This window comes from Sander lucioperca, chromosome 13 (assembly GCF_008315115.2).
Source record: "Sander lucioperca isolate FBNREF2018 chromosome 13, SLUC_FBN_1.2, whole genome shotgun sequence".
NCBI lineage: Eukaryota > Metazoa > Chordata > Actinopteri > Perciformes > Percidae > Sander > Sander lucioperca.
Window position 1 is genome coordinate 765,800 of NC_050185.1, and position 21,701 is coordinate 787,500.

Here is a 21,701-nt window from a genome sequence, read left to right on the forward strand (position 1 = left end):
AAACTACCGCGATACATTTCTGTAACATGTTGTATCTGTTATCACGCGCACAAACACCCAGGAAACAAGTAGTTACTAAACTGAGATAGATGGTAACCCGGGTTTAGGAAATCGTTATCGGTGTTTTCTGACGTAGCCGGAGGCTTTTCGGCGACTTTGTCAATCGGACCAGTGCTGTAAGGTAAAGTTAAGTCAGGGATGTTGTAAGCAAGTACAGGCCAGCCTGGGTATGAGCACTTTGCAAACCGGGGGAGGGGAGGGATGTAGGTTAGCTGAGATGAGAATTTTCTCCCACCTCGAGGAAAGCGAAAGTGATTTCTCTAAAATTATATGACTGAACAAGTCTGTATTTCTGCCTGAATTAACGCATTGTGATGTTACTTTCGTGGGCTGAGGTCGTTTAATGTGTCGCCTTCGCCGACAGTAAAAATCATCATCTAGTGAAGTGCTGCGTTTCTGTACCACTGTCAAGTTCCACAGAATAACAAAGAGGACTTCCGGTTTACATTATGACAATAAAAGCAGGTTAACTTGAGTTTCTAGATCCATTTCTAATAACACTGTTTAACACACTCCATATGCCTTTAATGCTGTTTTTGTTATCCTCCAATATTGTATTGTAGTATTCCTTCTCACATAATAACCTCATAATATCAGTTAACTTATTTTTATACTGTATATTTTTTAGATTCATTTTCTGCCTCTATTAGTTCTATACTTTATGAATTCTCTTTAAAGAGTTAATAGAGCTTTTCTTCTTCTTTTTTTTGTAGGCATTTTCATTTTTTACAGCGCTTCATAGGCAGCTCTCAGTTATCTTGCTGAGTTTTTCTATTTTAGCTCATTTTTATTTTTATTTTGTATATTTTTTTACTCTATTAAAATCCTATTTAAATGTGCATTTTTATATTGTCTTGTGTTGTCGTAATGCATTTGTCTTATGTAAAGCACTTTGAATTGCCTTTGTCGTTGAAAGGTAGCCTACTGTAAACTAGCCTTGATTAAATCATTACAACACAGGCTTACTTCAAACAAAAATAGCTTTAATGCATATTTGTTTGGGATGTAATACAAATGCTGCTTTAAAATACCTTTAGGTTCAGGGCTCATGACACGATGTTTTATTGAGACACACATCATCTCCCGACTTGGAATATCTGCTGTCTCGACAGAATCCATTCATACTCATTTGATGGGCACGTTTTCCAATAGGCAATAAAATATAAGCTTCGTTGCTATTTGCAAAAGTTTACATTTTTTATTTTGGTTACACATTGCTGTGCTTCCGGTTTGCTTGTGTCTTATTTGAATGGACTTGACACAGCTGTGTTTAGTACAGTCAGTGCTGAACTGTTATGATGTGTCAATAAGTTATAAAGGTGGACGGCACCAATGATGAGAGCCCCCCCCCGGTACTCGAGCAGGATATTAGAGGTATGTTCAGACATTAAGGAGACGTTCATGACAGAGAACTTGTGCTTTTATTGATTTCCCGTTAAAACCCGCTCGCTATTTTCTCAACCTCTCAGTCAGTCACTCTGAAAAATTGTTATTATCGCAGCTTTGGACATGATGTCCGCCTGCTGGCTTTTCCCTTTTGAATTTGTTTGTTTGCCATCGACATTTCATTGAGAACCAGTGTTATACGCCATACGTTGTCACTGTTACTGTGTTGCTAAATATGTCTGCACTCCTGTTTGAAATCGCCGTGAAAAATAAATGGCAAAGCAACTGTTTCTCAGTGAGGTGGTATGACTCCCCCCCCCTTCCTATCCGCATCAAATACATAGCCACAAACCTGCGTTGTATGTAAACGGGCTGTTGCAACAGCACAAACGACTATTTCGACCACAGTTTAGTCCACGAGTTGTGTCAGCAGCTGTATAACAAGCTTATACTGTTTGGGAAACCATTGCATGTTAAAACCGTGACACGTCCAGTTAGCAGGCTATAGAGCTAGCAAGCTAACTAGCTACTTTTATTCCTAGTAACACTGCTAGGAAATGGAGCCACTGGCCAGCAAAACATTGCCCACAGATGCATGTGCCTGGACAGAAAATCCCCAGTTTAATTAATCACTGTGGATGTTTTTCCCCTCGGAGTGGGAGACATTTCGACGACATTGTCATCGGAGAGTTTGACAGGAGTGAAATATCCCCACTACTGTAATGTACTTGGGGTTTCTCCTCCACACCAAAGCAAGATGGACTCTCTCATTCGGCTTGTCTGTCTTGTCAGAGCTCAGATCGACATTTTGCACGGAGATGAAAATGTGTGTTTAGAGATGGGAGCACATTAGGTAGGCAAACGGATCGTGTATTCGCATACCTGACACATTTATGTGCCGATAATGTGCGCGACGGGCTCGATACAGTAGCTCAAGACTTCACTCCCAAGGCAGGCAGTCCGATCGGGCATCAGCAGTTTTACCTGAGCACAACACAACTAACGTTAAACCTCTGCGCAGCTAAATAGTCACTGCAACTGTGCGTGCACATTTAGGCTGTATAATATATGAAATGCATCCAGTGGTCGAAGGGTTTTGGCCTACATGTTTGGTTTTGGCCACAAGGGCGGATCGACTGCACGATTGAAGTGATCAGTAATCAGATCAGACAAAATGTCCCACCGTACTTTGAAGCTGGCGAGGTCTTGTGCTTTGCAGTGTCAACCACGAATGATCTATTAAAGTTGCTTTGCACACATTTCCCCCCCCCCTGCAGCCCAGCTCCTGTTGTTGGGAAATTGTTGCAGAGATGACAGTGTAACACATGACTGAGAGCGGTGTCTTGTATTTTATAGGTCATCGTCATTGCATGACAAAGGCTGTGGCAGATTCATCTTCATCACTTCATACAGCATTTCCATAGTTTTTTCTTCAGTAAGTATCCCCGTTTACCACTTAACATTCAGAAATGCATACACTGGCATCTAGTCTGGATGATGTCCAGAGGAATACATTGAGTCATTCATTCACTGATTGATTGCTAATTTCATGTATGTCTATACACAGAACAAGTGCAAACATGTTGAGAAATTCAAACCAATAATGGAAAATATACAGAGATCATGAATTACCAACGATCAGTAGTTCTGCTGATTTGTATGTGTGCAGAACATTAAGGGTGCAGCTAATATAAAGACAACATGGCTGTGATAGGGTGCATACTTTTTGACACAACCCTCTCTTGGTTTTTATATGACATCACTGAGTAGCAAACGGTGAAATTGAGTTTTTGTTAGACCTTAAAGGTAACTACCATTTTTTCAACCTGGACTCTATTTTCCTATGTTTTTGTGTCTAAGTGACTGATGGGAACAACAATCTTTGACATTGGTCCAGTATTGCGCGAGATCGCAGCAGTCGGCAGCGGAGAAACAAGCTACAATGTAAGTTAATAGGGCAATTGTCCAGCTTGTATTTACCTTCACAAAAGTGCTCGTTTTGCCGCTGACAGACTCAGATTAATATTCTAAGTGTCTGACAACATTATGGAAAGGATCCCTACAGAGATAGACCTTTAAAACCTCTTTGAGACCTTTCTGTTTAACCAGAAACAACTCATAGGTCGCTAGAGCTAAACCCACCAGACTCCATTTAATAAAGCAATACTTTTAGCGTGTATAGAGCCAACATATTTTCACATGTAAATCAGTAAACTATATGTTTATTTCAACCAAAACTAGAGTTGTGAGGGTTGGAAAAGTGGAAAGACGACCCAAAACGGATTTTCATAGTTTTATTTTGTTTCTGTCGACTTTGAATGAAGTGTATTTTATTATGCTAAAATTACTGTTTATTTACATGGAGTCTGGTGGGTTTAGTGAACGCAATTTCATGGATGTTTTTATATTTAAAAAAGGATCTTACTCTTTAACAGAAAGGTCGACCTCCTTAGAAGTCTTTTCCATAATGTTGTCAGACACTTAGAATATTAATCTGAGTCTGTCAGCGGCAAAACGAGCACTTTTGTGAAGGTGAATACAAGCTGGACAATTGCCCTATTAACTTACATTGTAGCTTGTTTCGCCGCTGCCGACTGCAGCGATCTCGTTTAATACTGGACCAATGTTGTCAAACCAGGTTGAAAAATTGGTAGTTACCCTTAAGTTGAATACAGTGCATCAACGTGAGAAGAGGTCAGGTGCAATTTACTTTTCTTGACTTTGTTACATTTAGACATTGTTATGCTGAATGACTTATATTGAGTAGCACAGCTGCAGTCCATTATAAGACACATTATTGAAGACACATGAGAGTAGGGGTCGACCAATCCTGTTTTTTTAGGGCCAATACCGATTATTAGTAGTTAATGAAACCGTTAACCAATATTTGGAACCGATATGCATTTACAGTAAGAATGAAAATCTTTGTCAAAATTAACATTTTGGAATGTTACAAACTCCAACACAAAAGTTTGTTTAAATGCTTTAAGCAATTATTTTCATAACAGTGAAACTTTAAACATAATACACAGTCAAAAAAAAAGAATAAATAAAAACAAAAATAGCTTCCTGATGTTCGTGCTAACAGTTTGTGTGCAGGTGTTGCAGACTGCTTACATTGTAGCGGAGCCAAACTAGCGCTCTTTTTAATTCATTAACTTTATTGGTTTATCGGTAAAATAAAACACAGATACAGATAATGTGCAAATTGCCAAATATCGGCCCCCGATAATCAGCCAGGCCTATAATTGTTCGATCCCTACATGAGAGTGCAAGGATCAAAAATGCAATGCCCATACATTAAATCCAATTATTGTACCGTGGTGTTCCCATAATATTTATAAGGAAGTCTTCAGTTCTCCCAATTCTTTATGTAACCCCTCAACTCTAAAATGTGGCAACATGACAGAATCAAGGTAACATTTCACTTTTAAATGACTTTATGTAACTATTGACGCGATGGACTGCAGCAGTTCTTGAGGTCTGCGGCTAACTCACCACTTTCTGTTGTGACTTTGTTCCTGTTATCTTTCTTTTTGCAACAAAAAAACCTGCCAAGGAAAGCTCTAAGAAAGCACAGAGTCCATACTGCTCTTGCGCAGCCCTTGTAGTGACCAGTAACGGAGAAGAGCCAGTTGCCCACTGGTCAACAGCAATGACTAGTAGAAGCATCTTTTGGTCAGATTCCAATCATCAGTCGTCTGATGTTTTCTTCCCTTGTTTTTCTTCTTGCCCACAATGCAACACAAAAACCCCATGTCCATGGCAGGTAGGTAGCACTACTTTTTGTCAACAGTCCCACAATGTAATAAAGTCTATTTGTTAGATTAGTAAATTACAGTGGTGTGACACTTCACCTGTCAGTGATGATGTGAAATGATGATCATTTATAAGAAACTCCAAATACCACCAGCTCCAAATACAATGTAGTCCAGTAATCTTGAACTCATTTTTAACAGTGATTAAACATACAATTGTGGATGTAGTTAAAGGTCATAATTATTATGAATATCCTGACTATAGTTCCATCAGGGGATGACCTACATTCTCTAAGTGATACATTTTTTTGATGTATCAATGTAAGCGCAATCTTATGTGTTTCTAATTTTACATTGGCCTAGTCTCATCAGCCTAACTGCAGAATGTCTTTCATATAGAAAACTAGGGCTGCACAATATATGGATTTAAAAAAAAAAAAATTTTTTTATCGTCATTGCAATATCAACTGGCGCGATAAACACATCGTGAAAGACACTCGAGGGATTTCTTGTGTTAGTTGGAAGAAAATATCAGTAGAAAACTGCACTTTAAAATGTAGCTGTCATTTTTTTTTTTTTTAGTGCTGCCTTTCTATGTTCAACTCAAATGTTCAATTTGTTTAATAAAAGAGAGTTGGAAATGATTTCCTTTCATTAGATTTAAAATCAACAAGCAGTTTGTTGTATTTTAGCAGAATGCTGAAAGCAGCAGAACTGAGAACACTTAGGCGCCTGGGTAGCTCAGTTGGTAGAACGCGCGCCCATATATAGATGTTTCCTCCTCGACGCCGCGGGTTCAACTCCGACCTGTGGCCCTTTGCTGCATGTCATTCCCCCTCTCTCTCCCCTTCCATGTCTTCAGCTGTCCTATAAAAATGAAGACCTAAAATGCCCAAAAAATATTCTTTAAAAAAAGAACTGAGTACACTTTAATATCTGCTTATTTATAACAAGTAAAATCATTATCGCGAAATTCAACAACGTTATCGTATGTCGCACATTTTTCTCATATCGTGCAGCCCTATAGAAAACACATGCAATATATATATATATATATATATATATATATATATATTCAAATCAATTTAATTAATCTTGTCAAATCACAACAGACGTAATCTCAGGCCTCTTTACAGGTAAACCATTTAGTGATTTCACTCCAACATGATCAAAGCTTTGTAGAACAGTGTTGGGACACTTCTATCCACTCTAAACATAGTCAAACTTCAACGTAGCCAAACCTAGCACAAACAGCAGCTGCTCATTTTTATACCCTACATTGGCCTGTTTTAACAGTCAACCTTATTTCTACCATAGTGCTAAGATAATTGTGGTTAGTCTATTCTTTCTTCTACAATGCATGATATTAGTGGGTGGTATTGTTTATGTGTACTGTTGACGTGTTAATGATTCACCCAAACTGCATCGAGTGCTCATTGCTTGCAGCTCTACGTCTTACCGGCTCAGAGGGACTGCATATTCTTTAACCTTTTTAAAATAGTTCCAAATGACCCTCCAACAAATTGTCCATATGTTGACATTTCTGTCCAACAGCCACACATTTGTGTGATGTATGTATCATGATGTATGTACATCCACTTAATCCTCATTGGTATCAATTCTTCTCATTGATATTTCAGTGCAGCTCTGTAACTTTTAGACCATGATTTGATAGTGAGTCTATCTAATTCAATATCTAAGGCACTACTAAGTCCATCAGCTGTAAATCACCCTCCTTTGTTCCTCAGTGCGATGTTACTCATGGGTCCCACAGTAGGGGGGGGGGGTCCTCTAAGGCAAGTTAAGAGAGAACATTAGCATAGTAAATTAAGGCTGATGAAACAATGGTCAGTGGGGGGATCATTAAGCTGCTAACTTGCTCCTGTTAAATTAAATCAAATAAAGACAGACGCTGCAATTGAAAGGTTTAAAGAGACTTTGAGCTTTAAATCAACATGCCTTTATTTGACAGGGACAGAGATTGGCTGCCATTTTGATATTTATAATGATTTTTTACTACAGCTGGAAGCCAGAGTTCAAATCATTTTGATAATTACTTTTGATAATTGTGACAAGCACTTTTAGACTAAATGTATTACAGATCTGTATCTCAGGATCCAATCTGTATTGATAATTATTAACTCGTTTGGGAATTTGGCCTGATGTGATTACTAATATTTATCATCATAAATTCCATACCTATTTTGCAGACCTGCCTGAAGTCATTACATGTTCTGCTCAGGTCATGCACATTACAGCACGTGTTATCACACTCGCAATTACAAACCTCCAACACTAACTATCATGGCAGCAGGTAACTCTGCTTGCATAATAACAGTAATAATGATTATACATAACCAATGATGCACATTAGGACATTAGGATTTGGTACAGACATGGTCTTATGGTGTGCCCATCTGTGGTTGTTTAGGAGCGGTAGTACCATGAAGGGTGGAGGCAGAGGTAAGGAGCCACCTGTTGCAGGGGAGGTCACTGGCAAACGCCCCAAACGCAAGTGCCTGCAGTGGCACCCACTCCTGTCCAAAAAGGCTCTGGATTTCTCAGAGGAGGAGGAAGAGGAGGATGAAGAGGAGCTGGAGAAGGTGAGTGGGTTTGACGACTTGACAGGTCATTTAATCTAGGGCTGCACGATACGAGAAAACATCTAATTGTGATTATTTTGACTGATATTGTGATTGCGACATGATTTGCGATATTGGAGGAAATTAAATGACACTTTCATTGACAATTATTAAAATTAAAAGAAATTAAAATGATTAGTTTAGTAGTGATTAGTTTTTGTTTTTTTTGCGACGATCTGTACCAAAGAGATTTTTTTCTTTAGTCTGTAGGATAGGATTTGTAGGTTGGAACATCAGCACCACAATACTCAATGTAAAATGGTTTGACACATATCTTGCCATTGCCATTGACGACACCCGTCCCTCCCACCCCCGTTATTTGGATATATCACTAGTCTGTATTGCGATTTTTTTGTTGCGATTAATTGTGCAGCCCTAATTTAATCCCAAACTGAACAACACATCTGTTATTATGTTATCACACAGATGGGTCAGAAAACACAGCATCTGATGCTTTATGATATGATGTTGATGCTGGCTCTTACCCCCCCCCCCCCCCCAATCCCTTGTCACTACGCACTTAGTTACCTTGTATGTACAGTATATATTTGTTTTTCTATATTTATTGTTTATTTTATATTAATGTTTGTTTATGTATGCACCTTTCACCGAAGCAAATTCCTCATAAGTGTACTTATTGTGGCAACAAAACCTTTTCTGGTTCTGATTGTGATTTATGACTTCATTCTCAGCAGCCAGAGCTGTGTGGCCAGGACCAGGGTTCGCAGCAGGTGCAGTGTGGAAGCACAACCGAGGAAGTGGAGGAGGACTCGAATGAGCAGCGCGCGCGGCGGCCAATGAATGCCTTTCTCCTCTTCTGCAAGCGCCACCGTTCCCTGGTGCGGCAGGAACATCCTCGCCTGGATAACCGCGGGGCCACCAAGATCCTGGCTGACTGGTGGGCGGTGCTGGAGCCCAAAGAGAAGCAGAAGTACACGGACATGGCCAAGGAGGTGACACTGCTTTTCTACTACCATTATTTCTAACGCTCTCTTCCAGTAGCACCAAAGTAACGTTTATTTTCAAAATGATTTTTAGTTGGTGACAATCTCCTGGATTGTGAAACATTGCTTTGAGCTGAAGAACTATTCCAGCTTGATATCATATGAGTAGCAAAGAAAAGCCCAGTAGTAAGAGAGAAAAGTCCTTCTGCACTTTCGTCCTGTTTTGTTGAGTCCGATGGACATTTAAAGACTTTTTTTGTTTGTTTACTTGCCTTTTCCAACATGAAAATTTGATCTGATTGGCCCACTGCAATATTTGGTGGTACATTATATAGAAAGTTAGCCTAGAAATCTAGACCACCCTACCAGCAGCAAATGTAATTTGCAGCCAGGGTCGTCTAGCAACTCTCTGTTGGCTTGCAAGCTGGAAAAACCAAATTCTGGTCAGGCCAATCATATCGTGTATAGAGTCGGTGGGCGGGCTTAACATAATGACGGCAGAGTTGCGACAGTTCCGTGTGAATTCCCTGCTACTTGAAAACAAAGAAGATGGCTGCTGCTGCTGGCGAACAGCGGTCTTTGGAATCGGCTTTGGCCGCGACTCTGGAAGACTTGGAGTTAAGCTTTTCTTTGAGAAAAGAACAAAGAACAGCACTGAAGTCATTCTTAAAAAAGGAAGATGTGTTCAGAGTTTAAAGTTTAATCTATCAGCTAGCATTGCTCTGGTTGGTTGTAGTGCTATCCTATTGCGTGCAGAGAGATGGATGTGGGTCTGGCTTGTCAGGCTAATAGAAAGTGTCATTAAAGTGTCAAAAAAGATTAGTTTTGCACGTGTCACTACCCTAAACAAATGATTACAAGTTGTAAAACAGACGATTGTAAAAGCCCTGCAAACCTATTTTGTCAATCAGCGTCTTACTGTGAGTGTTGGGGTTATTTTTTAAGGTACTGTAACTACTTTGCACAACAATCCCACAATACAATGCATCACATTTGATGTGAGAATTGCAGTGTTGGGAAGGTTACTTTGGAAATGTAATAGGTTACCAATTACAAATACTACTACTATACTACTATCTAAAATAATAAGAGTAGTGTAACTATTTCAATTACTTTATCAAAGTAATGTAACATATTGCATGTAATTACTTTTTGATTACTTTTCAAAATTTCTAATGAATTGAACCATTTTCAAATGTTTAAACTTGGCAGTGTTAACCTTACAGCAGCACTCAACACTGACCACTGTTACACTCCTTTAAAATCCTTCATCACATGAGTTAAGATTAGAATCATTTCATTTTGAAGAACAGCCACCCCAAAGTCAGACTTCAGCACCTGTTTTTAATATGAGATCATTCTGAGGTCATCATAACACAAAAACACAAAATAATATCCCGGGCACACATAGCCCCAAATCTGAAATAAAACAATTATTGAATAAACCAATGTCCTATTCTATTTTTTTTCTATTCTTATAGCTAGCTAGCATAACTAGCTTCTTATGAATGTCGATTAAATATCAACCACTGGATATGCACCAAGCAAAATATGCTGCTAAAATACATCTTCGATACACATTAGAAGCCCTGTGTGTCACACAGACGATAGGCATGTCTTCCCTACTTTATTTAATATGACTGCTTGCAGTTACTGTGCGCTAACATAACTTCCATCCCTGCTGGTGTTTCCTGAGGTTGGACATCCACATTGATAGCATTTTGACCGCTGGCAAACATTCTTTGCGTTGCACGGTTATGTTGGAACCCTTCTCAGATTTTTGTATGAAATGTTTGTTATATTTCCAGCACTGGAACGCGTTTTTCTCCATAGCCATAGTGGCAACTCTCAGACAGCTTGAGAGGCGATTTAACCGTCAGAGGGGCGGTGTGCAAATTTCAAACAGGAGAACCAATCCAAAGCATCAGAATAGCATCACACTTTACTAAACGGCTGCAGCTGGAAATGGCCAAAGAAGATACCGTACACATGAAAAACATGCAAAGCAACAAAATGAATATTATTCAACATATAGCCTAGTGTTTTACAGAAAATATTCAGCTGTAACGCCCAATGTAGTCATGAACAATTTTCATAGGTAACGGTCATTTAATTACACATTTCTTTCCAGTAACTGTAACGGATTACAGTTACCTTTTTATTCTGTAATTAAATGATGTAACGCCATTACATGTAACTTACTAGTTACTCCCCAACACTGGAATTACAATTGTGCAACTCTACACCTGTCAGTTATGATGCAAAGCAGCCTCAAACATGTCTGAACTCCCCATCTAATTGACACTATTGGATGTGTGTATATGGGCAGCAGTGAAGGAGGGAGGGAGTGATTTCAGACCCAGCCAAATGACAGTTTATTTATTTATGGTGCCAGGCCACTGTCAATCAAATCTGATCAAACTAGAGCTGCAACTAACGATTAGTTTAATTTTCGATTCATCTGTTGATTATTTTCTTGATCAATGGATTAGTTGTGGTCTCTAAAATGTCAGATAATGGTGAAACGAGGATCAGTGTTTCCCAAAGCCCAAGATGACGTCCTCAAATGTCTTGTTTTGTCCACAACTCAAAGATATTCAGTGTCCTGTCCCAGAGGAGAGAAGAAACTAGAACATATTCACATTTAACAAGCTGACGTCATTTATCACATATGACATTAATCGGTTAATTAATCGGTTATCAAAATAGTTGGAGATTAATTTAATAGTTGACGACTAATGGATTCATCTTTGCAGCTCTAGATCAAACCAGACCCACACAGTCCTGATGAGGCAGATTAACTGAATTTCTGACTGTTTCTCTTATTAGATAATACCTTTTTAGAATATTTCATGTTTTAGTGAAAAACTTTTGATGTAGATTTGATGATTTGAAACCAGGGGCTGTAACCAAATCCATTCTGTCCTTTCAGTACAAGGATGCCTTTATGAAGGCCAACCCGGGCTACAAGTGGTGTCCCACCACTAGCAAGCCGGTGAAGAGCCCCTCCTGTCAGCCTGTCAGCAGCAGCCCCCGCAAAAAAGTTTGGTCCTTCTCTTCCAACTCCACCAAGGACTCCACCACTGCCAAAAAAGTGCCCAAAACAGACAGCATGCCACAGTTAAACTTTGCCATGGCAGGTGTGTATAATACCACATGGTTTGTACAGTGACAGCATGACAACACGTTGGATTGTTTCGTAACTACTGTCATTCTCTGTCAGACCCTACAAAGATGGGAGGCCTTAGCATGCTGCTGTTAGCTGGGGAACATGCCCTCACAAACAGAGAGGTAAGTCACTGTTGGAGGTGACTTGTGTGGACTATTTTGTTTTTTTTGAGTTGAGTTGCAAAGTGAATTTCAGTGTAAACGGATAATAAAGTTGTATCGTATCGCTCCAATAATCATGGATGCTAGTTTGATCTGTAGCAAACATTTGTGTTTTTTACATGATGCTATTTAAAAAGTTTTTTTTATTTACCAGAGTGACTAACCCAGTGTTGTTGACCTCTCTAGATCCCTTCCAGCACTAAACCTAGTTTACCTGACACAGCCAGTGAAGGGAACTCCTATCCAGGGGACGAGGAGGAGGTGTGTTTCTCTTCATTTTAGACCAGATACTTGGGGTTGTGTTGTCTCTCCAAAGCAGGTGACTGATGTGCTCTGGCTAGACAGGGATATGGGCACAGTTAAAAGTATATCTATTTACAAACAGCATAATACCCAGTGCTGCACATGTTGTGTTACAGTAGCTAGTGGTGGAAAGTAACTAAGTACATTTACTCAGGTACTTTACTCAAGTACAATTTGGAGGTACTTATGCTATACTTGAGTATTTCCATGTTATGTTACTTCTACCTACTACTTACTGAATACTTCAGATTATGAATGCAAAAAAGGTAATCAACAAAAATGATCATAGGTTAAGCTACGCAGCATTTTATAGTAGGTCAAATTAGCCCCGCCTTTATCAGATATTACATGTTAACGTATCAATAGTTGGAATCTAATAATATATGTTATTCTGAAATTCTGCATAATGAGTGATTTTACTTTTGGTAATTTCAAATGAAAGGATTCAGTAACAACGTTTGTCATGAAGGTTGTCCACTTTTCCGCAAGATTGATGACGTGAATGGGGAATAGCTGAACTCACTTTAATACTGATATGTTATTTAATAACTTACAGAAGTGACTTGTTTTTGCTCCCCCTGTTTCCATCTACAGATGTTGTCTGGGACAATACCGAACCGAGTGCCTGACGTTACTGAGAGCAGGGTTAAGGCTGCCCCTTCCCCACAGGCAGAGGTACGACTGCATTTCCATTCATCAATGATGTACTAAATATCATAACAGAGTTTGTTTTTTTTCTACAACCTTGCTTGTTGCGTTGGTTCATTACATTGTTGTTATTGTGCATAGACACCTTTGAAGCAGTTGCTGACATACATACAAAGCTGCCCCACAGTATATACCTTTTTTACAGCAGACTTGTCATAGCAGGAAAAGCACAGGTGGGATTGATAACATTAAGAATGACTGCAATGCATTTAGGTGAGCTACATATCCACTGTGTCACTGCAAACACCAGACTTATTTCAATCATTGGTGGAACCAAAATCATCACTGTCTAATCAGTACATGTTACGAAAATGATCTGCATAGTCATTTTAGCGCCCCCCTCAGGCCAAAATGTCAAAATACACAAGGTATCACATAATCTAACAGGCCCTTTGATGCCATGAAAGCTGCTGAGCACAACACAAGTTGTTCACCACTGCACCGGATTGGATCAGTCACCACAATCTTTGGCCTTAGCTCAGGTTTTCTGGCATCACGAAGCTGGCTAACTTGGAACCGGGTTAGATCATCATGGTAACCTATGCTGCACGGCTAACTTCAGGGGTTCAGATCCAAACCTGGCAACAGCCTGACTGCTGTCCAGTCAGCCTACTGGGAATCACTGGATATGTTTAAGTCGAAATGCTTTGCTGGTCCAGGCTTTCTATGTGTCTTCTAACAAACAGAGAGATAGTTTACCTTGCTTAATGAGTCCCTAATGAGGATTATAGCTGCATTTGAACTGTGCAAAGTTTCTTTCATTCTGACAGTAGCAATGCTTTTAGACTCTTATTCAACTATGCAGCTCAGAATAACACAATAACACACACACACACACACACAGAGGCGACTTGTAGTGATCATTGGAAATGAAACGCATACTCTTTGTTGTCTTTTATGAGAAAGGTAATCCACATTGTTAATTAGCCCCCATGATAATAAATGCATCATTTCAGTCAGATATTAAGACAGACTGCTTCTCTTCTCCTATCTGCCTTGGCAGCTGAAACAGTCTTTTAACTTATAATTCCCACACGGCTTTATAGTCTTATAGTCTTACTTTTATCAATTTAGATGTTCCATCTAGTGTTTTTACATTGCATACTGGTCTAGTAATGGGATTATATTGTGTATATATGACCCCATAGAATATCACTTTTTGCTGTTGCTATAAATGAATTTTCCAGCGGGTGTCACCGTTTCATCTCATATTGTTTCTAACTATGTCGCCTGCCTCCACATGTGAACATGCTCCTAGCTGGACTGGAACCCCCAAAATTAACAAAGCCCCCCCCCCACAATTGTTAGGCTCAGTGAAGCCAGCTCATCTAAAGAGAGCCACTTTAAAGTACAGGCCCACGTTTAATCTTTCCTACTACAACAGTTTCCTACTACAACAGTAAACATGTAAACATTTTTTGTAAAAAGTAAATATTGCGGACTAATATTGGCATTTGTAGAAAGCTAAGCAGTGTGATCTCATTAAAAAACACAACATGTGACAAACCATGTTACTGTATGTTCACAGTCATCTCTCTCTGCGGCACCTGAAGGAAAACCATGCAGGCAGTCGGCTCTCTTCCAGCTGGCTGAGGTAAGGCATTTAAAAGTTTGCAAAGAGTTCATGGTAACACATTGCCACTTTATTCAATAAGTGGGGAGAATGTTAAACTATGAAAACATCCAATTGACCTGATTGGACCTTGACATCAGTTATAGTTGTGCTCATAAGTTTATGAACCCATGCTAAAGTTGACTAAAAAGAGGAATAAAAAAAATCATCTTTTGGAAATTGATCTTAATGCCTTAATTAAAAAATGAGGACAAATGTTAACCTTTAAGGACACCAATTTTCTTTGTGATTGAATAATGTATCGTAAATAAATAAATGTTCTTCCTTAAAATACAGGGGGCATAAGTCAGTACACCCCTATGTTAAATTCCCATAGAGGCAGGCAGACTTTTATTTTTAAAGGCCAGTTATTTCATGGATCCAGGATACTATGCATCCTGATAAAGTTCCCTTGGCCCCCACATCATCACATACCCTTCACCATACCCCCACATCATCACATACCCTTCACCATACCCCCACATCATCACATCCCTTCACCATACCCCCACATCATCACATACCCTTCACCATACCCCCACATCATCACATACCCTTCACCATACCTAGAGATTGGCATGGGGTACTTTCCATAAAATCATCTCTCAATGCAAATCAAACCAGCTATTAGGCTAACTGAAATAAAACCATGCCAATCTCTAGGTATGGTGAAGGGTATGTGATGATGTGGGGGTATGGTGAAGGGTATGTGATGATGTGGGGGTATGGTGAAGGGGATGTGATGATGTGGGGTATGGTGAAGGGGATGTGATGATGTGGGGTATGGTGAAGGGTATGTGATGATGTGGGGTATGGTGAAGGGGATGTGATGATGTGGGGGTATGGTGAAGGGTATGTGATGATGTGGGGGTATGGTGAAGGGGATGTGATGATGTGGGGTATGGTGAAGGGTATGTGATGATGTGGGGGTATGGTGAAGGGGATGTGATGATGTGGGGGTATGGTGAAGGGTATGTGATGATGTGGGGGTATGGTGAAGGGTATGTGATGATGTGGGGTATGGTGAAGGGTATGTGATGATGTGGGGTATGGTGAAGGGTATGTGATGATGTGGGGTATGGTGAAGGGTATGTGATGATGTGGGGTATGGTGAAGGGGATGTGATGATGTGGGGGTATGGTGAAGGGTATGTGATGATGTGGGGTATGGTGAAGGGTATGTGATGATGTGGGGGTATGGTGAAGGGGATGTGATGATGTGGGGGTATGGTGAAGGGTATGTGATGATGTGGGGGTATGGTGAAGGGGATGTGATGATGTGGGGGTATGGTGAAGGGTATGTGATGATGTGGGGGTATGGTGAAGGGTATGTGATGATGTGGGGGTATGGTGAAGGGGATGTGATGATGTGGGGGTATGGTGAAGGGTATGTGATGATGTGGGGTATGGTGAAGGGTATGTGATGATGTGGGGTATGGTGAAGGGGATGTGATGATGTGGGGTATGGTGAAGGGTATGTGATGATGTGGGGTATGGTGAAGGGGATGTGATGATGTGGGGGTATGGTGAAGGGTATGTGATGATGTGGGGGTATGGTGAAGGGGATGTGATGATGTGGGGGTATGGTGAAGGGTATGTGATGATGTGGGGGCCAGGGGAACTTTATCAGGATGCATAGTATCCTGGATGAAATAAATATGAAATTTTATTGAAAATGAAATAACTGGCCTTTAAAAATAAAAATCTGCCTGCCTCTATGGGAATTTAACATAGGGGTGTACTGACTTATGCCCCCTGTATTTTAAGGAAGAACATTTATTTATTTACGATACATTATTCATTCACAAAGAAAATTGGTGTCCTTAAAGGTTGGATTTTTCCTCATTTGTTTTAATTAAGGCATTAAGATCAATTTCCAAAAGATGATTTTTTTTATTCCTCTTTTTAGTCAACTTTAGCGTGGGTTCATAAAGTTATGAGCACCACTGTATCTTTCACGCCAGAGATTGACAGATTTGTAAAAATCTGTCAATCTCTGGTTCACATATTACAACTGTGTCTTTCAATCATTGGCATAAATCTGATTCTGTGTCATATGACACATTCTCATTAATGCTGTCAGTAGATAACACATATAAGTGTAAATAAATAGTGCCTAAAAATATGAAGATTAGTTCCGGGCACACTGTAAAGAAAGTTTTTTGTCACCAATAGGAGGAATAAAGCATTCAGTCATGGCAAGATTATTAAGAACAGTAGAGGAAAGGTTACACGATGCAATTAGTAGACATTTCTGATCCACTTAGACAGAAACTATAGGAATGGAATGTAGAGAGATGTATTATTAGGAGCATAGATTGTTGTCATTTTATATTCGTTTGCTTGACATTGAGTTTTTGTCTTGTATTTGGTCAGATGTGCTTAGCATCTGAAGCTGGAAAGATGGAGCCAGTGGAATGTGAGCCTGAGGACAGCTGCTCTACAGCCTCTCTCCAGCAAACCACCGGCAGGCCAGAGGGCAAGGAGCAGACAGCCGACGGGGACGACTGTCCTCCCTCCCCCTACACATCAGCCCTCGTACCTTCTCTCTCCTCTGTCACGTCTACCTCCACCGATGCCATCCAGCCACAACTCGGCAGCCAAAACGCACGTGTCAAAAACAAGAGCAAGAAAAGAGAGGGTGCCAAGTTGAATGATAACGACGAGATCCCTTGCTCGGCAAAGAAGATCATCAAGAAGTGCAACCATGCAGAATCAAACGTGGACAGTGTCTTCAGTACAATTGAGGCAGTGGCCAAAGGAGCCTGGAAGGACACGGAGGAGAAGCCCAAGAAGAAGATCCAGAGCAGTCCAAGTGCTGGGAACTCTGGTGGGCCCAAAAAGAAGAGTAGGCCCAAAGTCAAGACCCCTGTCAAAGAAAGAGAGGAGGAGATGGAGGAGGACAGCAGGCAGTGTGGGCAGTACAGTTCCTCTGAGGTGGAAATGAAGGAAGAGATGGCTGACGCAAGTCCCAAGGCTGAAGCAGAAGAAGCCAGTATAGGAAGCTCGGAGCTTCAGGGCAGTGCGGCAGAAGCCCACCAGTCCCCCAGCAGCCCCTCGCCTGCCAAGCTCAAAGAGGAAGACAAGGGGAAGGAGCGGTCGAGTGACGGGACCTGTGACTTCAACCCAGAGAACCACGGCTCCAGGAAGTCAGAGCGGAGCTGTAAAGGCGCCTTGTATAAAACCCTGGTTTCTGAGGGAATGCTGACTTCACTGAGGGCCAATATTGACCGAGGTATCCGTTTAGATTCCAGGGCCAACTGATTCATAAATGTAGGAGGCGTGATCTAGTCTATGTATGTTATGTAGGACAGGGACCCCTTCACTGAGAGAGAAACAGAGCAGGGCCCCCTGCTACATATATTGTAGAAATGAAGTTGCATATTAAACTGGGCCTACAATAACGTGTAGGGTGGCCTATGGCATATATACATACCTTTTTAGTGCATAGAATACTAAGCTATTAAATAATTGTTGGTAGGGCTGCACAATATATAGTTTTTTAATCGCCATCGCGATATCAATTGGCGCAGTATACACATCGCGAAAGACACTCAGATTATTTTGTGTTAGTTGAATGAAAGTATCCGTAGAAAACTGCACTTTAAAATGGTTGCTGCCATTCTTTTTTTAGTGCTGCCTGTTTATCTTCAATTCAGTTTTCAATTTGTTTAATACAAAAATGTTGGAAATGATTTCCTTTCATTTGTTTTAAATACAACAAGCAATCTATTATGTATTTTAACAGAAAACTGAAAGCAGCAGTACACTTTAGTAACTGTTTATTTATTGTGAGTAATATTGTTATCGCAATATTCAACAGCATTATTGCATATTGCATATTTTCCTCATATCATGCAGCAATTGTTGGCATGATTTTATAAATCATGTTTTAATGTTAAAAATACATGTGGAAGAATGAATCCTTTTGATTAACTGTATCTGTGGATGACTACCTCACCTACAGGCCTTTTTCACAGGCTGATTTATATTTGCTGATAATATGTTAGATTCGTGTAAAGACATTTTAGTTGTTGAAAGAACTTAAAAAATGAACAAAACGTTGGTGGCCCCCCTGCAGTAGCTCAGCGCCCCGGACCCCCTGTTGAAGATCTCTGATGTAGTGTATGTGACATGTATATGAACGGATTGTTGTATCTGTGTCTGCAGGGAAAAGAGGTGCTTTCCGTGGTTCAGATCATGATGCAAACTGGAGTGATGACAGCTGGACAGTTTCTCAGATAGGACCTAACAACCCCAAGAAGCTGAAAAAGTCCAAGTCCAAAGATGAATGTTCACAGGGGTGAGTCATGTACACAGACGCCAAGTATCAATCTATTATTATATATATGTTGGTCAGTCTGTCTGCTTGACAATCCCATTTTGCAGCAATAACAGTGAAGTGAGATGAACAAACGGAGACATGTATCTTTTTAGATCAAACACATGTTGACAAAGTTTCCTTTTGGGGACATCATTAGAAATTGGTAAAAATTTGAAGATGGAAAAAAGGTAATAAATTGTAATATATCGCAGAATATTGCAATATGTTTAAAATCGCAATCCTATCGTATCATGACATAAGTATCGTGATGATATGGTATCGTGAGGCCTCTGGTGATTCACACCTCTTCTTATGACTATGTTGTACCTTTTTGCGTAGCATGTGGTACAATCATGTGATAGAAAGGCCCCCTGTCAGCACTAAGGAAAATCTGAAATATCTGACAATATGCAGTATATTGTTTGTACATCCACTTAACTCTATTACTTATTCTTAACCCAACTACACCAGTCAATAATCACATTTGCTGGATTTATGGATGCTTAAGTCCTGCTTATTCAGTGTCTTATTCTCATAATTGTGTAGAGATTTGCGAAATGTGACTCCAGCTAAAGAACATGTATCAGGACGAGCAGCGCAAGCCTCAAAAAGCTTTCCAAATCAAGTCCAATATCACAGAAATCCTGTTACGATACGATACGACACAATACACTTTATTGTCCCTGGGGGGGGAATTCATTTTGGGCACAATGATGCTGCATACATTACAAACAGTGAGTAGTAATCTACAATCTGATTTAAAAGATACCAGTCAATAAACAGGAAACTGTCGATCAATAAATATAGCTGGTGCAATGGTAGCAGGTAATAAATAAGTACAAGATCACATTTAATAAATATTAGAAAAAGAACATTGCATTACTACTAGTCAGTTACCAACATTAAACATGGCCACATATTGCACAGACCCTCTATTGCACTCCTGACAGTATTGCACTGTTGAATGCTGGTCTCTGAGTCTGAGCCAAAGTAAACAAAAAGAAATAGCCCCCTGGATTAGCTATTGGAGCAAACTGCATAGGGATCTACATCTGGGTCAACCAACCAGCTAACAAAACTAGCTGCGTATTCATCTGCACTAATAACAAACTTTAGCTTCTTATGGATTCATACTGCATATGTAGCATGATTTGCCGGAGCTGCGTTTCCCCAATGTCCACAGCTGGCATATGCAGGGTTATTAAAGTCTGAATGGTCCCAAAATGAGAATAACATCCAGGTTAAAAAGTACTGTCATTTCACTGTAATATTACATGCACTGGTCAGTGATTTTAATCCCATCTGGAGCACACATGTCTGTATACATTTTATAAAAGTTTGTTTTCAGTTACTACATCATATTTAACTGTCAACCAAGTTGCGTGAAGAAAACGTTATGTACAGTTGAAAAGGAAGCTATGCCACACACATGCTGTAGTAGTCCCGTGGAGTGGGTGTGTCCCTTTAGTGTGTGTTTAGTGAGGAGGAAGCTAGTTGTGATGCTCTCATTGTTTCCCCTGCAGGACTAGACCAAGATACGTTCCTCATCTCTGTAGGGAAATGTATTATACGATGGCTTTGACGTCTGCTTTGTTTAAGGTTAGGTTAGGTTACTGATTATATGCTTAATTATGTAAACTCTGAATTTGACTTGTCAGCCTCGGGAAACTGGAGGAGGAGTTTGAAAGGAAGTTTAACAGTCTGCCACAGTATAGCCCAATGACATTTGATAAGAAGGGGACTGCTGTCGCAAAGAAGAAGAAGACGGACAGCCCCGTTGTCCCAGAGGAAGTCTCTAAAGCGGGGAAAGGTAAGAACAATATCAAAGATTTCTCCACTTAATGGTCATCCATGTCCCACTCTGCAGCGGATTGTAGTCATGTTTTCCACAACTGTTCAGGACCTGTTTTCTCTTTGTTAAAGCAAAAAAACATCTTGACTCCATAACATGACATTTCCATGCTCTTTTTTTCTTTTTTTCTTTTTTTTTTTTTTTTTTTGCTATATCAGGGCCATCTCCATCTCAGAAAAAGACTTCATTCCACAAGATTGTTAGGAAGCACAAACACAAAAAGGAGAAACCAGGTGCAGTGGACAAAGGTGAACTACGATGTCGATGTTTGTGCATTATAAAGCAGGGATGTGAATATTTTGAGAGGTATTTTGCAGATTTCTGTAGAATTAGCTGTTGAGGCCCATGTGCAAACAATACACTTTCATCTGGTTAAGTCACAATGACATTAAACAAGGGACCCCTTAACTGAGAGAGACAGAGCAGGGCCCCCCTACTACATATATACATATATTAAATTAAACTGGCCCTACAATAACGTGTGGGCGGCCTAAAGCCTTTATGCAAACTTTTGTAGTGCATAGAATACTAAGCTATTAAAATAATAATTGTTGGCATGATTTATAAAATCATGTTTTAATGTTACACATGCACGTGGCTCAGTGAATCCTTAGGTTGATCTGTATCTGTAGATGGCTACCTTAGTGACTATATAGGCCCTGTAAACCTATCATCACTGTGTGTGTTTTTCCACAAATAGGCTGATTTATATTTGCTAATAATATGTTGGATCCATTTTAAGACATTTTAGTTTTCGAAAAAATAACAATAATTTGGTGCCCC

General features: G+C 39.9%; 1 protein-coding gene across 10 annotated transcripts in view; it reads left to right on the forward strand.

Moving 5' to 3' along the window:
• LOC116058195 (HMG box transcription factor BBX) overlaps positions 1–21,701 on the forward strand; it is a 32,204-nt gene that overhangs the window by 136 nt on the left and 10,367 nt on the right. The window contains exons 2-14 of one of the 10 annotated variants that reach the window (XM_031310914.2): positions 1,372–1,434; positions 2,803–2,881; positions 7,636–7,807; positions 8,539–8,799; positions 11,723–11,930; positions 12,014–12,081; positions 12,307–12,381; positions 13,018–13,098; positions 14,660–14,725; positions 17,119–17,977; positions 18,913–19,045; positions 20,725–20,876; positions 21,077–21,166. In XM_031310914.2, the coding sequence (XP_031166774.1) occupies positions 7,649–7,807; positions 8,539–8,799; positions 11,723–11,930; positions 12,014–12,081; positions 12,307–12,381; positions 13,018–13,098; positions 14,660–14,725; positions 17,119–17,977; positions 18,913–19,045; positions 20,725–20,876; positions 21,077–21,166 (2,152 nt within the window). In that variant the 5' untranslated portion in view covers positions 1,372–1,434; positions 2,803–2,881; positions 7,636–7,648. Of the gene's footprint in view, positions 1–1,299; positions 1,435–2,802; positions 2,882–7,635; positions 7,808–8,538; positions 8,800–11,722; positions 11,931–12,013; positions 12,082–12,306; positions 12,382–13,017; positions 13,099–14,659; positions 14,726–17,118; positions 17,978–18,912; positions 19,046–20,724; positions 20,877–21,076; positions 21,167–21,701 lie in introns of those variants that run through there. The other 9 variants (XM_036008967.1, XM_031310918.2, XM_031310917.2 and 6 more) reach the window with 9 other exon arrangements.